The sequence below is a fragment of the Anser anser genome, assembly GCF_964211835.1.
Source record: "Anser anser genome assembly, chromosome: 1".
Taxonomy (NCBI): Eukaryota; Metazoa; Chordata; class Aves; order Anseriformes; family Anatidae; genus Anser; species Anser anser.
In genome coordinates, this window is record NC_139720.1 from 182,077,074 (window position 1) to 182,093,041 (window position 15,968).

The following is a 15,968-nucleotide window of genomic DNA, read 5'->3' on the forward strand; positions in this document are numbered from 1 at the left end:
CCTTTGTAAGCAGCAGACATTTCCAAAACGCAGTGAGTCTCACAAATACAGACATCTAGAACTGGTCAGAAATCAATTCCTGGGAGGTTTTTCTTTCCATCTCTCATACTAGATTTTTACATCCAGAAATTATCAGAGGAAACCTATGCTAAAGACCTAGAGCTTTGTCCAAATCCAGATCCACACCAGAGACTACTGCAATAAGGAAAGGGATTTGAAAAGCAGAGGTAGACAAACTCCCAGGAAGCAAGCCACTTAGGAAATTCCAGACGCCTGTGAAGGGTCTGTGGTGGTGGTGGAGAAACCCATTCGTAATAAGGAAAGAGATACACAGACAGTTTTCTTCACTTTAATATCAGCTGGAGTTATAAACTGCTAAAACCAGACATCTTCACATTATTACACTTGATGCACCATAAAACAGGTTTTTGTTAGTGTAAGATTCATATTACAAAACTTGCAGAGAACTTCACACAGAAGTCTACTTTTTACCACTTTTATTCACATCCAAAATCCCCAATTCCTTTCTGTGTACAAACAGAGTCTTTCCTTCCATCTTCTACAGCTGTTTTCCAAACAACCAGTTCTAAACAGTACCAACACTGGTAACGGGATATGAGCTAGAAAGAACTGCTGTGGGTCATTTGCTTTAAGACACACACACTTCTTGCTGGATAGCTGGTTGTGGAATCTTACTATCCTCTGTCTTTTCTTGCCCAGGAGCTTGGCACACAGTCTTGCGTTTGAATAACCGTAGACTCAACCGTAACAAGTCACTGTCCATGGCTGCAGGATTCGTGTAAGCTTGTTTTGTTGCACCCTATTGAAATTAAAATAAAAACCAAAAATAGTGGCTTTTAACATGTAAGCTGAGAAATTAACATCAAGTATTCTCAATAAATACAGGTTTAATCATACATATTCACTAGCAAATCTTCAAGAACTAAAGATTTTTCTATTAGCATGCAAGAATACAAAACCTACTGTAGTGTAAGACATAGCTGAAGTATCTCTCTTCTTTTTAAAAAGAGATGTATCTAGGTTCTTTTAACTTGCAAGAATAGAATCTTAAAATTCTTATAAAAGTACATGGACTCTTAAGCAGGAAAATTATTAAACAATTATCCTTGAGAATGTATTTTAACCAATTACTTTGATTACGTATTCTCTAAATGCAGAAAGTGTTTCCAGAATTTAAATGCCATAATAAGAAATAGTTTAAGTCTCCATCTTAGATTAATCTCCCAGCTTAATGGAAACATAAAAACCCTACAATATTTCAGTAAGTCTGTTCTCCATTATTTAAAGCTCTAGATCTGCTCCAGAACAAACAATTACTACTAAAATTACCACCCTAGACAAATGTTTTGCACAGTAGAGCCTGTTTCCACATTTTAACCCAGCTCTGTAAGTGAACAACTTGCCTTTTCATTCTTCATTAGCTGCTTACGAATTGCAGAATCCCTTCTAAAGCACAGAGCTTTACAGCAAGGACCCAGATTACTAAGCAGACCCGCTCTCTCTTCTTTTCGTAGAAGTGCAGCCATGTTCAAGGCCCCCAGTTCATGTTCAAAAAGGTTTTCTGCATCTACGAGGAAATGATATTTACAAAGATCAACAAATACATGGTATTTTGGAACAATAATATACAGCAATATGAATTTACTGGAGTTAAAAACAATCCTGCACGAGATTTAACAACTCCCTTAAGTTCTACTGTTGGTGTTTCTGCCTTTTAAACAATACCAAGCTTTCAGGAAAAAAAAAAAAAAAGGTATTGCAGTTTGTAGAAAAAAGAACAAATTCATCACCATCTGAATATAAGTATGGGTACACTTGTATGTAGCTCCAGCACTGGAAAGCAATATTGAGACAGCAATCACCGAGAAGCCTAAAAATCAAGTGACAGCTCTGATGCAGAAGAGGGGATACCATTTATGACCAGACATGTATGAAGAAAGGTGTTTACTAGTGCTAACAAAAGGTGGTTAAAGTTGTACTTCCCTGCAAAGCATAGGATAACTGTACCAGTGTTAAAACAGGGTTTGTATAGCTAAGTAGGAGTGAAATATGCACAATAACTCTTTTATCCATGGTGGGTGAACCAGGAGAACAACTCAACAGACGCTAATAAACTACTCCCTCCCTTTAGGCTCACTTAAACCATTAGCTAATAGTACTTAAAGCAGCAACACTAGTCCTTTAATACATTTATCAGAAGAAAGTGTGCAGCTAGAACACATTAACCAAAGTTGCTTTTCAAGATGGCTCCTGAGGCAAGACTTGTTCTGTAACATCTTTTCTATGAAATGTTGACAAAGACCAAAAGAGTGCATATGGCGGGACTGCAGTATATCGGCGTATAACCCTTTCACAATAAATAAGAAGATACAATACGATTGAAAAAAATATAGTAAGTTATGCAGTTAGTAGTCCAATCCAATCTTCTGTATTTAATAAAGCACTTGGTTTTTAGTAGAGAATCGAATGCCTAACTGCAGACACCAGCAAATCTGGGGAAAATTTAGCAGCTAAAAGCAAAGACTACTACTGTAGTTTGGCAGAACGCACCCAAGAGAGAGCAAGGACACTGTTTTAAACCACTGAAGTTGTGATGGAGCTGAGCAAGATTAGTTTTCAAAGAAGGTGAAAAGAAACAAAAAAAGTTAGAAGATATCAATGACAGGTTAAAGAACTGCACTGAACTTACCAAGACAACCCCAACAGACAACCAGCACCACAAGTGAGACACAGAAAGGCCACCTCAAAGCTAACAGAAACTGCTTGTAGGATCTGCCTAGGTGCCAGGTGCTGAGCATATCTGACAACAAAATACTGTTTGATGCTCATCCTCAACTGCATACAACAGATGAGGGAAAGCCAGATACAAATCTCAATTCCATTACATACTACAGATTCTTGTTTCCAAAGACAATGAACACAAACAAAAATCCCAGTAACAAGCCAGCACTTTTTTTTCTGCATTTCAGAGTATTACCAGGAACTATTCATCCATAAATAAGAACAAAAAAGTGAACACCAGAATCAGGAATAAAATGGGGAAACAAAGACATATGACCATGAAGAAATCCGGAGTGAAAACACTACATTTCCACTGTAACACAAACTGAATGCCTAGCTCAATGTCTTCACTTTTCAGGGCACCAAAATTTGTGCCTTACGTTAGAATACCCACGTTGTGGCTGTGTCATCACTATACAAGGAATCATCTTACCTAGCAGCAGATTACAGAGAAAATGCATGCACTTGAAACCATACTGGCACTTCCACATGTAGTAACTTTGATAAGTGAGAGACTGCACACGCTAAGGAGAGACTAACGGAGGCATTCAGCCTTCCTTCCTCTCCAGAGCAAAGTTCTCCTGCGTCTGAGCACACTTGAGACAACCCAGAGACAGTGCTACAGAGACTCCTACTATCACCACTCCCCTGGACTTTGTTATTTCTAGAGAAGCATGCAAAGACTGCTGAGGTTATTTCAGGCAATATATTAGACAGCCAGGAGGATTCTGCAATGCAGTTCCTGGTGAAGTATGCAGCAAAATTAAAGCTTAACAGAGAAAGACACAGTTCATAGCTTTACTATGCCAGACAGTTTGCATACTCAGGAAGATATGATAGTGTATCAATTACACCAGCTACTTAATTTTTTCCCCTCTCTACTGTTTGAAAGCAATCTTACTGTAAGGTTAACAAGACAACTGCACAAAGTGTAATGTGTTGAAGAATTAGAGTACTGTTGCAGGGTGTTTGGACAACACTCTTGGAAATATGGTTTGGGCTTGATGGGCTTTTATGGGCGCCCTCCAACTCAGGATATCCTACGGTTTCACGTCAAGAACTAGAATTTACAGAGTTAAAACAAAAACCTATACCCTAAAACCAAGGACTCTACAGAAACTGTTTTTTATAAGGCACACTTTTATCATATTTAGATCCTGGAATAATCTGCATATGGATCTTATAGAGAGCAAATGTTTCATAGACCTAAGTAACAATTTTACCAAGTAAATTCTTGCAAGCAGCTCAGCTGGTTCCTGGGATGCCAAAGAGAAAATCAGTACTCTCTCTCACACAAAAGCCCTACACAGCTGCAGTGACTACCACTGTGAATTGTGAATTGCCCATTCCATCCATCATGCATGTCTCATGCCCACTTACTTTGACCCAAATGCTACACCTGCACACTATTCATTTAATTTCTCACTTCTACTACACAATACACAAATTTCACTGAGTTCTTCATTCTGAACCAAAAACTCCTACCTATGCATTCTGGAGAAGATCTTCAGAAAGCAAGTACGAGAATCTTCAGAGAAAATAAGAAATCCTATTTTTCCCCTCACACAGTTACTACTGATTCACTGCAGAAGATCATTACCTCTCCAAATGTTGCCAACACACCAGGCCAGGCATTAATTCAAGATGGTCTCACAAAAGAATATTCCACTATGACAAAAACAAGTTGTTTTGGCAGTTATTTAAGACCTCTCTAACGCTGCTGGAATTAAAACACTAATCTGATTGATATACAGCTGTATTAGATTCCTGAATTTTTTACACAATGCTCAGTGCACGCTTTCTATGGCCTGGAAACCTAGAATAATGAACTAGCACCCATTTCATTAGTATCTTTACTAAGAACAAAAAGACAGTTTAAACCCTGCAGAAACAATTACCTTTAGGTTTTTCTAATACTCTCTGGCAAGTCTCTTTAATTTTGGTGAAGAGTTCTGGTCCTGCCAATCGCTTGGAAATGCCAACTCTCAACATAACGGCACCTGGTGTGAATTTTAAGAGCGCAGCCCCAGCCTCCCGTGGTTCTTTTGGCTGCTTTGGCATAAGACTGGACCAATCAACATCGATAACATCCACAGGATCTGCGAAAACATTGACAGAAAATGAGTTACCACATCATCACCCCCTACACCACGGCTGACTAATTTCACATGCTGTAGACATCCCCGTCTCCTAAAAGCAACATGTATTAGATGAACATTGTTCTGCAGTTCTCAAAGACAGTTCTTTAGACACTTCAGATAAGAATATTCAAACTCACTTTGATTGGTGGCAAAAAGGTATGTACGTATAGTTTCTTAAAAAATATAAAGCTTCTTGGATTAAAATAAAAAACATTCTGTTTCACTTTGATTGTAACCACTTTGTGAAAGGCTGCTCGGAGCCTGCTTAGCCAGCAGATTTGGATGGATCACTCACTTAGGCGTTCACAGAAGTAACAGTACCAATAACGTGCTATGATAGGTCCAAATTAAATGCTTAAAAAGCTAGTAATTCAACTCTGGATGCTGCTGTTTTCAAAGAAATGCCATATATTAGTTATTGAATAACCATACAACTGTGCGTACACATTTATTACATAAAATATGAACACTGATCATATAGCCCAGGTGACCTAGAAGATTCCATGTTTCCCAGTGCATTTAGGAAGCGTTCAAGCAAGGACAGAAATCTATTCCTAAAATTATCATTTCCAAATAATGATAAGCTCCAAATGGGATAGAATTTGTAATCATTTACGTTCATTTATAACATTTATAAAACCAAAGCTGCTGCTTCTAGCTATAAACAATGTAATAAATATTACTTCAAAACAAAGTTTCCAGGACTTTTAGTTACCTCTATACTTCACAGGCACACCCGCCCATTACAGAAAAAATAAGAAATACTGAGGAGCACAAAAACAGTGCTCTGAATTCAGAACTACTGTACATTACAATACATTTTGAAAAGGAACAAAGTAGCTTTACATGCAAACTGATCTCATCTTTATATTCAAATAAACATAAAGGGGTTTTGTTATACTTTTACCAGGCATCTTCTCATCCTCTTGTTGATCCTCCCTCTTTTCAGCATCACCTGCCAGAATTTCATCCAGTTCGTCATCACTGATCGGTTCGTATTCTCCAGCACCAGATCCCAGCGACTGAACATCATCAATCTTTGCTTCATCTTCTCCTCCTACAGACACAGATACAGACTGTAGCTTTAAAGCAATCATTCTTGTTTTTCAAACATGCTTCAAGCAGACTGACAAAAAAACAGGGTCAGTAAACAAGCTTGTTAATTTTGGGGGTGTGTATATTCAAAATGAAAAAAAGGTATTCACTGATGCAAACAAAGTTATTTCTCTCATCGACAAAGTGGCTGTTCGAATTTCACACATCTTGGTCAATTATTTTTTGTGCAGTATTACTCAAAGTGCTTGTAGAAGGCCATATTCAGAAGAAATATAAGTTGATGATCCAATACATAGTTATGTAGCACTACCACAGATTCTACCAGATGCTTTTGCACATGAATCCTAACTCAGGATTCAGTCTAAAGACTGAATATAAAGACAGGACAAATAAGTAACAAAACTCCAAAATACACGGTGTGAGACATCCTGAAGTAAGCAACTATTCTCATGGTTCTGACTCTTCATGGAAACCAGAAGAGCATGAAGAACGTTATGACAAATTTCTTCAGTTGTTGCACTGTCCATCAACATACTACATGCACATACAAATAGAATCAAACAATTCTATTTGTATAGCAAGGAATTCTATTTTTATATGTAAATAACTGTGATACATGCATAAACATGTAGCAAACACAAGACACTCAAATGTAGCAGCTTGCAGTTCATGAAAGGCACCTCTGAAGGTATTCTCTCACCCCCAGCACTGAAAAACCTGACTGAAGCATTCACAAACGCTGCTGCTCAAAATTCAGGCTTCCTTAGGATTCTCCACCAAGGTACTCGCAATCAGTTGCACAGTACAAAATTGACACAATTTACAGGGGTCATTCCCTGTGGATGACTAATCTATTTTCTCCAATCTTCCCTATCCAGAAGAGAAACTGCCTCTGTGTTAAGATATCCCCTCACCTTTTTTCGTTTGCCTTTGTAAAACCTGCAGGAAAAGAAAAGTCACCTCAACTAAACTAAAAATCAGCATTGAAAAGACAAGTAAAAGACGTGCTAGCAGAGTGTAAATTAACTACTCAGACCACCTGACAGTGCTTTGGAGGAAGCATCGAGTATCTTGGGCATCATTTAAACTTATTCCTGAAGCAAACACATTAAGGTTCAACACATCACCATAATTAAGTAATTATATCCTCACACATTATGTTAGACAATGTACTGCAGTCATTGATCCAAATAAATACCAGACACCTCCTTACCATCACCAGATCTGGAAATTTTATTGAGTTAGTTTGCTATCATCTTTAAAAGGAAAAATATGGCAATCTCTACTAGATTTCATTTTGTATCTTGTGATTTTAAATACTGACTGCCTGTACAATCCATTTTCTGCTTTCACACGGACCTAGCAGGTACACTAGCTCACTGCGACTGCATGCTCGGATGGCACTGATGAACCATTAAAAATTACTGTATGAAGCAATTAAAAATAACAATCTACAGTTCTCAATACATAATTCAAAAATGATTGAATTTCCCAATTTTGAATTTCAAATCAGGCTGATAATTTCTAAATTATACTATCACTACCTTTATTGCTTTTTTGCAGAAATGTCATTTTATATTAATTCTGATTTAACACAACATAGCTAAAAGAAGGAACATAAACAGGAGTAATAATAAATTAATGAAACAGCATAAAGTACACTACCATCTTAGAAGATCAGTAATATGCTATTTATAGTATGCTTCACTAAAATTGTCACCCAGTATTTTACAAGGCCTTTCTTCTAAAAAAAGACAGAATCCTAGACTAACATAGCAAAACCGTAACACACGATCATTTTCAGACAACACACAACCTTTGAAAAATACACAAATGAACATGTATTAAGACGCTTATAAGAAGTCTGATGAAAGGCTAGACCTAAGAACGCATTTAATATTCAAAGTCTGTTTGGCTACAGGCCCTCTCTGAAACAGAAAATAAACCTAAGAACAGCCTTTCACCAACTCTTTTTCGAAGTTACCACGCTGTACCTCTCAGATTTACTACACTGTTCCCTCCTCTTCCTTAAAAATGGATGAATTCTGTCCATTGTACCGAGATAGAGCAGACTTTCCCCAGGCTTGCTCCAAATATTCTCTCTGACAAATGTTTCCACTCCACAGATAATCTCCTTAGATGGAATTTTCTCAATTGTACCAGTCAACCGTAATGACCATTTTGTGAGCAATCAGGTAAGAGATATCGTAGGTAATAAAACAGCCCTCCTCATCCTCTCCGGACCGCCCAAATGAACAAGTATCCACAATAAGATAATTCTTTTTAAGCATGCAGATATGATGAGACAATGTGCTGGTATCTTACGGAAAGCCACAAAAGCTTAATTTGTTTCTGAAGACTACGGACTTCAGGCTTTACTATCCCAAACACCCCAGATTCCAAATCCTACACATCACCTTCCTTCTTATTAGAGGATACAACACTACGATCACCAAAAAAAACCCCTACTTACTGAACATAACCATAACTTACACCACTTACTCTGGTTTAGATTTTTGCTTTTTGCATTTTTATAAAGGTTAGATGTACTTCCCAAGCTCGCTCTTCTAGCAAAGCTCAAGCTATGTGAATTTGTCAGCATTTGCCCCTTTATTTATTAATCCTAAGCGTGTTTCCCCAGTACCATTATGGCCGGCAAATTGAAGCTACATTTAATAAGATTACTTCAGAAAAGTAATTTTTGGACTGTTGTGCCAAGCCATACATATGTTTCATCTACTAATCAGACTATCATTTCTATGATAATTGGGCTCTGCAGAAAAAATCCCAAAGAACAGCAGCAAGTCAACCCTCATTTTTTTCATTCATTACCTGTGACTTCCTAACTAAAAAATATATCTTATAACGGTTTAACAGGGCAATCAAACCTTTGGTGTTTCAGCAAAGTGCCTATGCAGAAATGTTACACCTTGGCAAAATTATATCATTTATGAGGCATATCATACTGCCTCTTTGACTCAAGACTTTAGAAATGAAACACTAACATTCACACAATTAACATTAAGAAGATGCTTGCCAGAATTCTCCCTCGTCCTGCTTCCACAGTAGAGAAGCTGGGGCCAATACACCTTTCAGTAGCGAAGTGTTCTAATACAGTTCAGCATTGTACTAAAAGGAAAGAATAAAATACTTGACGGTGAAGGTTCTTTCCCAGAATATCTCACCTTCTAGACTCTCCACCTTTTCAGCCTCATTTCCATCTTCAAAACCTTGTAAAGGTCCTAAATCTTTGTCTGGTCTTTCCTTCTCCGAAGCTGCAGAATCCCGACAAAGACCGTCAAATTCTTTTTCATGATCTCTGTCCAGTTTTGTTTCACTGTGTTTTGTTGATTCTTTTTGAGAGGAAATGTCAACAGTTCTGTCTCTCTCTCTTTCAGCAGTATCAGGTAGTTGTCTGTCTCTCTCTCTGTCCAGCTCCCTTCTCTTTTCCCTCTCTCTCTCCCGTTCTCGGAGTCTCTCTCGTTCCCTGCTCCTTGGCCAGTCTTTGTCAACATCTCGATCCCATTCTCTCTGTCTTGCCTCTCTCCTCTCTCTCTCCCGCTCTCGATCATGGTCATGTCGATCTCGCTCCTGAAGCCTTTCCCGGCTGTCAAAAGACCCAGATCTGGAATGAACCTGACGGTCTGATTCAGGAGAACTTCTTCTTGAACTGTGGCTTCTTGAATCTTGACGATCTGGATAAAATATTTTAAATACAGGCATGACTACAGCTCATAAACTTAATACCATTTTCCTACACCAAAGTGTTTTAAAGATTCTGGTATGAAAGTGGACTTCTGAAAAGCATCATCTTAGAATTAATAATGGTATTTCTCCCACTCCCCCAAAAACATTTTTAGTGGCTACTTCAACTATTACAGAAGTCTAACTGAACGTGCATAATTTACTCACATATTTAAGCAATAAAATAGATATTTTTAAAAAGAATCATCTCAAAATTATTTTCAAAATATGTTTTTTTGAAAAGCTGGCATATAATAAATTCAGAAAGATAATTTCAGGCACGTAACCATGATAAGAACAGAAAGCCAAATGGCTCTAAGAGAAAGATATTTTTCTATTGATGGTGTATGTATTTTAAGCAAATATTTTAGCCATTTCTTTATAGGAACTACAGAAATAAAACAAGTTCGTTGTGATTACTTTGATTTGCAGCAAAGATGATTTCCATATGTATCAAGAGCATGCCTAACAAGAACCATAACAGATTTCCCTCAGCTAAAAAAGCTCCTGAGATCATAACGGATCTCTCTCCCCCACAAAGGGCATTTTAATTTTGCCTAGATTTCAGTATTTCCATATCAAAATGAATGTTAATAGCAAATTTGAAAACATTATTTATATAAAACTGGCTCAATGGTCTGTTAGCACAAGGACTTTCTCTTTCTTTCAGGTTCATTTGTTCTACAAATTGCTTTATCCTCTAGACAGCATGAACTGCTAAAGCCGGCTGAATATTTTGGTGTAAACAAAGTGGTAATCATCATGCCCACTGAGGATCAACTTTTCAAGTATGGTAACACTTCCAGGAATCTTAATTCCCTCTAGTTTTACTATGAATTGCATAGAACCTCCCTCTCCCTTCACACTAATTAAAAATTAAAAGAGTATATAGCCATGCAAGAATGATTTGAGATTTGTACCTTTGCACTTTCATAAAGAGTGGTAAGTCAGTCTCGCTAAAACGTATCTTATTACCTGAAGACGTGCTGCGACTGGGCTCCCCTCTTTTCAACTGGTCAATCCTGGACTTTCGTTCCCCAGTGATTTCTAAGCTTTTCTTCTCTCTGTCCCTGTCCCTGTCCCTAGAGGTACTGTGCAGGATCCTCTTCCGTCCGGTCTGGTCATCGCCACTGCGATGAGCTGACTCATTGGAAGGGGATCGAAGTCGGCTTGAGGCATGGCTCCGATTGCTACCGAGACTGCTGCTGCGCTTCTGATCCACGGGTTTACGATGTGGTCCATCATCTATAGTAACATGAGGGGCTTCCACCTTTTCTCCCCTCGTTCTATGACTTTTTCTATGGGAGTCCTCAGTGCTTCTTTCTGGAACAACGATGTCACCACGTTCAGGAACGTCTTCATCTGACCAGTCACTAAATGTTGTCTCTTCTCTTTTTGGGGGGACTTCTGCCACAGTTTTCTCAGGTGGTGCTTCAACCAATTCTTCTTTTGTGACAGGTGGGGTTCTTGGGCCTTTCTTCTTTTTATGATGTGGAACAATTTCTTCATCAGAAACCTCAGAATCACCCTTGGACCTCTTCCGTTTTTTCTCTATGTTCTTCTTTTTTTGACCTTTCTTGGGTGAAAAGACCTGGCTTTCCTCGGTCGTTGATTCATTAGCATACCTTTCCACCCCGCTGTCATCATCTTTCTTTTTCTTTGTGGCCTTTTTCTGTATTTTAGACTTTTTCTTGCTGTCATCATGCATTCTATCAGAAGCATCTCTTTCTTCAGAGGGACGGTGTCCAAGATTTTCCTGAATCCTAGACCGGGAGCTTTCTGAAGCATCTGGTTGCTCTCTTTGCTTATCTGCTGAAGAAATTCTCTCTTTAAACTCTGGTTCTTCATAACGCCGGGAACTTTCCTTTCTGTCTGATTTTCGCTCTTCTTCTTTCCAGCGACTCTGCCTATCTTCTGCAGCATGAGAGGGGCTCAATGACCGGGATTCCTGTGGTCGCACAACCTGGCTCAGAAGTCTGTGCTTTTCATCTACAAAATGGGAAAAACAATGCACTTGTATTGTTTAGAAAGGAGAAAAGGTGAACATTTGGTATCTTTGCATGCTAAGAAGTATCAATCAAAACAAAAATCCATCATTTCAGTTACACGAAAGTTTTGTTTGTGTTTTTTGGTTTTTAAAACTGCTGCAGCAGCAGCAGACTACTACCATTTTGGTAAACATATACCTTAACAGATAAGAAAGGGGAAGAGGACCCTTAAAAACTCTCTCCATGTTTTCTTCTATTTAAGATTGGAGATTATTTTCCATAGGCAGAGGATAAGCTGGATCCTGCCTGCAGCAGAGAGAGCCCACTCCTACTTACTTTTATCATCTCCACTGTTGTAAGCATCACTATCAGGAGAGTGCTCACGGCGACGTTTGGGTGACTGACGAGGACTTGGGCTGCTTTCATTTCTGTGACGCTTCCTGTGGAACAAACGTTTGTAGGCAAATTTCTTGAGGATTCTTTGAAGAAAACCTTCAGTAATTGAGTTTATCATCAATACAATCCCTCAAGTGTAAACACCTCATAGAGAAGATCTAAGGATGCTAGGAAGTTTCGTAGTTTTCTAAGTTGTTATTTCAAAACTTCCAAAAGTATTTGTCTTGTGGTATATATATGATACCTTAAAACTAAAACTTAAACACTTAGGACAGCTATTTTTTATTTTTTAAACAAAAAAGTACAAAAGGCAATTAAGATCACTTTTTTCCTATGGCAATGATCCTTGCAGTGGGTTGACCCTAGCTGGCAGCTAAGCCAGACGCTTGCTCACTTCTCCCCACGAGGGACTGGGAAGACTCTGTACTGGATGATTTATAGGATTCCATACTTCTCTCACACAAAAGCTACTAATTATCTCTAGGCAAAGCAGCCATTCAGGACAACACTGATTTGCTCATTACTGATGTCACAATGAGAATTTTATTGTACTAAATGGAAAAAAAAAAAAAAGAGAATCAGTGCCGTACAGATAAAACAAAAGAAGCACCACACATTTACTTGAGATATTGTTGATGCCTTCACTGGTAGCCTTCTGGTGTTGAAAATTCAATAGTGCAAAGGGTAATGTATGTTCGACAGAAATCTGATGAACAAAGTTGTGAACCCTGACCTAGTTAGTTGCTATCACACTCTTGAGACTTCGAAAGGTACCACAGCCTCCTATTAGGTTTCAAAGAATGTCTGCATTATTAAAGCCAAGGCCAAACAAGCAGACTTTAGCAGTTCCGTGATTTTGCATTAGCAGAGCATCAGACTAACATCACCAACATACTACACAGCCTAGAAACTGATTTTGGGGCCACCAGCATATGCCACACAGATGCAGGGGAGACAAGGCTTCAAGATCACACCTCTGCACAAACAGGGTATCTTCTCCTTCCTTATGATACTCCCCTGCTTACTATCTTACTGAAATCAATATTAAGAGAGTTTTTTATTGATGTTATTGAAGTAACAGTCAGATCCACTCACTTGGATTTTCGTTCTTCATGGACATCTCTTGAACTTCTTTCTTCTCTGATATCTTCTCTCTTGTCCCTGCGGTCATCCCTTCCTTTTTCTTTGTCATCCCAGTCTCTCTGGCGCTCTCTTTCTTTATCTCTGTCTCGACCTCTCTCCCTTTCTCGTTCCCGCTCTCGATCTCTCTCACGCTCACGCTCCCTTTCCCGCTCCTCCCTCTCCCTCTCTCGCTCCTTTTCTCTCTCTCTTTCTCGTTCCCTTTCCCTGTCATGGTCCCTGTCTCGATCGCGCTCACGGTCCCTGTCTTTGTCTCGCTCCCGCTCTCTCTCCCGTTCCCGAGCACGATCTCGTTCCAACTCCCTCTCCTTCTCCCTTTCCCGTTCCCGGTCTCTTTCTCTCTCCCTCTCTCGATCCCGCTCTCTTTCTCTCTCCCTCTCTCGGGCCCTTTCATCTCTCCTATCATCACTGCGATCTACCCTTCGCTCTTCTCGTCTTTCATCCCGCTCGAGGTCATCACTTCGTCCTTGATGTCGTACTGGTGAGCTTGCTCTCTGATCTGTGAAGAGAAGCAAGTTTGATTACCAAATATTAAAGGGATACACACTGCTTCCGCTACACTAATAAAACACCAATGACTTGGTGTTTTGGCAATCTAGCTATAGGTTTGAATCAACTGAAAAACAGCTCCCTGTAGTTCTGAAATATTTTTCCAGTATTTCAGGAGCGAGCTTTCCTTCGTTTAGAGAGAAGTCACTACGAAAATTTATTTTCTACTGGGCGTTTCTGAACGGCTTCAAAAGATAATTATACTGCCTCAGAACCTAGCCATTACTATTGTATTACTGAATCATTAAATTCTAGTACAGGATCTTGGAAAGCTCAGAATGACATACATATGAAAACCAAGTATCAAGACTTCCATAAGAAAATTTCACTTCCAAAAATTAAGAGTCACAAGTTCCTAAGAACTCATATTGTTTATTTGCCTGTAACTTTACTAGGTGTTATAAGAAATACTGGCCTATCTCCTCAAAGAAGAATAGATCCCTGCATAGAAATACACAACCAAATCCAAGAGAAAGGGAGAGATGAGGATTAGCTACAGGAAGCATAACTGCTGTAAGTTTTCATATGCATTCACATAAGAAGAGTTTTTCAGTGTTCAGACAGTGGGCTAGGGTCATGGAGAAAATGATATTCATACAGAAAACAACTGATCCAGAAAGATAGTGAAGACAGTTTATCTAAGGGCATTTATTCTCCACAGACTTAATGCTAAATTTGGCTGCACTCTGTTATTTTTGGAATATTTACATAAATTTTGACTACTTTATAACAATTTTTATGCTAACATTTGTAGCATTTGAACAGGAACAGACCAGTAAAACTACTTTCACAAAATATATTCAAAGCATTATACAAAAGAACAAGAACTGCATGAATAGATGTTGGTATTTTTAGGTCCATTACTCTGATGCTGAGTGTACTGCCTTGTAAATTGAGACCATGCCCACCAGGGACAAGCAGACAGAGCTTGAAGAGGACTAAGTCAATAAAACATGCATTTCCATTAGTTTAATCAATTTTAATCTCTGAGTGAATTAACAATGACTTAGTGCTCCCCTGCTACCAGGTAAAATTAAAAGCAAACTCGAGTAACGTTTCTGTCATAGATGTAACACTTCTTTTTTTTACAGATTTAAATTATCAGACCAAGCAAATGGTTCCATGAATAGGTTTCATCTTCTTTTAATGGTGCCTGTAACTTTATAATATGATTTATTGTGCATACCAAGTAGTAGGTTTTATACAAAAGTTCTGTAACACCTGTTTATTGTGTCAGTTTTGGGTGACAAAACATCTACACGCAACTCTTGCATGAATTAAGATGCCTGTAAGTGTATTAGACAACTGAACATGGATCGTCAACACTTCTTACACGACTTTGTTATGATAACATTTTTTTACTTCCAAGTTGTCGGTTTTTTAAAATCAAAAACTTAGTATGATATGGAAAGTACAAATTACATAATAAGGTATTTAGCATTTACGGGAGGTTTGGAGGTGGAAGAGGCAAAAGCTAGTCTGCAAGAGCCAACCTTCCAGGACACATTCAGACTGCAGGGTTTTTCAGCTGACAAGAAAAAGGAAGTCTGGAGATTGGGTTTATTGAAATTGTGCCTTGAAGATATGAGAGAATCTAAAGCAAAACCTTTCACAAGAACAGGTGACAACAGACATTTCAGTGAGCCAAAAAACATTTCACAAAGTAGCATACAAAACATTCCTCTGAAAAACTGAAGGTGAACAACAGCTGCAACACACCTTTCCCTTCCAAAACTCTCTTCTTAAGACAGGAAAAAAATCATTTTAGTTTTGTATTCATTCTCCACAGCTTATCCTTTCACTTCCTATTTTTAGGACTATTTTTATTTGCTTGATTCCTCCTATTGTCTTGATTGGTGAGCAATACAATTATTCTCCATAGTGGCAGTTGGCAGTAAGTTCCTCAGAGACAACAGCAAACTCTTTCAGGTGCAAAAGTTTGACATCTTACACACTATGACTAAAAGAACAGTCTTGCATACGCTTTCCATGATCACTGCTATCTGTACTGGCTACCTGTACTAACAAAGTTAACTTACATCAAGGATAGGACTAGCATCAGTGTGCAGTTATTTATGAATTAGTAGTGGGAAGGAATGAGAGAGAAACACATTCATACATATACTTTAAACTACATATATACGTGTGTGTA

At 38.5% G+C, this 15,968-nt stretch overlaps 1 protein-coding gene across 7 annotated transcripts in view; it reads right to left on the bottom strand.

Annotated features, from left to right (window-relative positions):
• Positions 1-333: 333 nt before the first annotated feature.
• Positions 334-15,968, bottom strand: part of ZC3H13 (zinc finger CCCH-type containing 13) — a 48,910-nt gene continuing 33,275 nt past the window's right edge. For 6 of the 7 annotated variants that reach the window (XM_083815931.1, XM_083815929.1, XM_083815928.1 and 3 more), the window contains 8 exons: positions 13,223-13,766; positions 12,068-12,171; positions 10,719-11,732; positions 9,185-9,694; positions 5,845-6,000; positions 4,701-4,901; positions 1,425-1,588; positions 334-820 (listed from right to left, as the gene is read on the bottom strand). In XM_083815931.1, coding sequence (XP_083672057.1) covers positions 650-820; positions 1,425-1,588; positions 4,701-4,901; positions 5,845-6,000; positions 9,185-9,694; positions 10,719-11,732; positions 12,068-12,171; positions 13,223-13,766 — 2,864 coding nt within the window. In that variant the 3' untranslated portion in view covers positions 334-649. The remainder of the gene's footprint in view (positions 821-1,424; positions 1,589-4,700; positions 4,902-5,844; positions 6,001-9,184; positions 9,695-10,718; positions 11,733-12,067; positions 12,172-13,222; positions 13,767-15,968) is intronic. The other variant, XM_083815930.1, reaches the window with a different exon arrangement.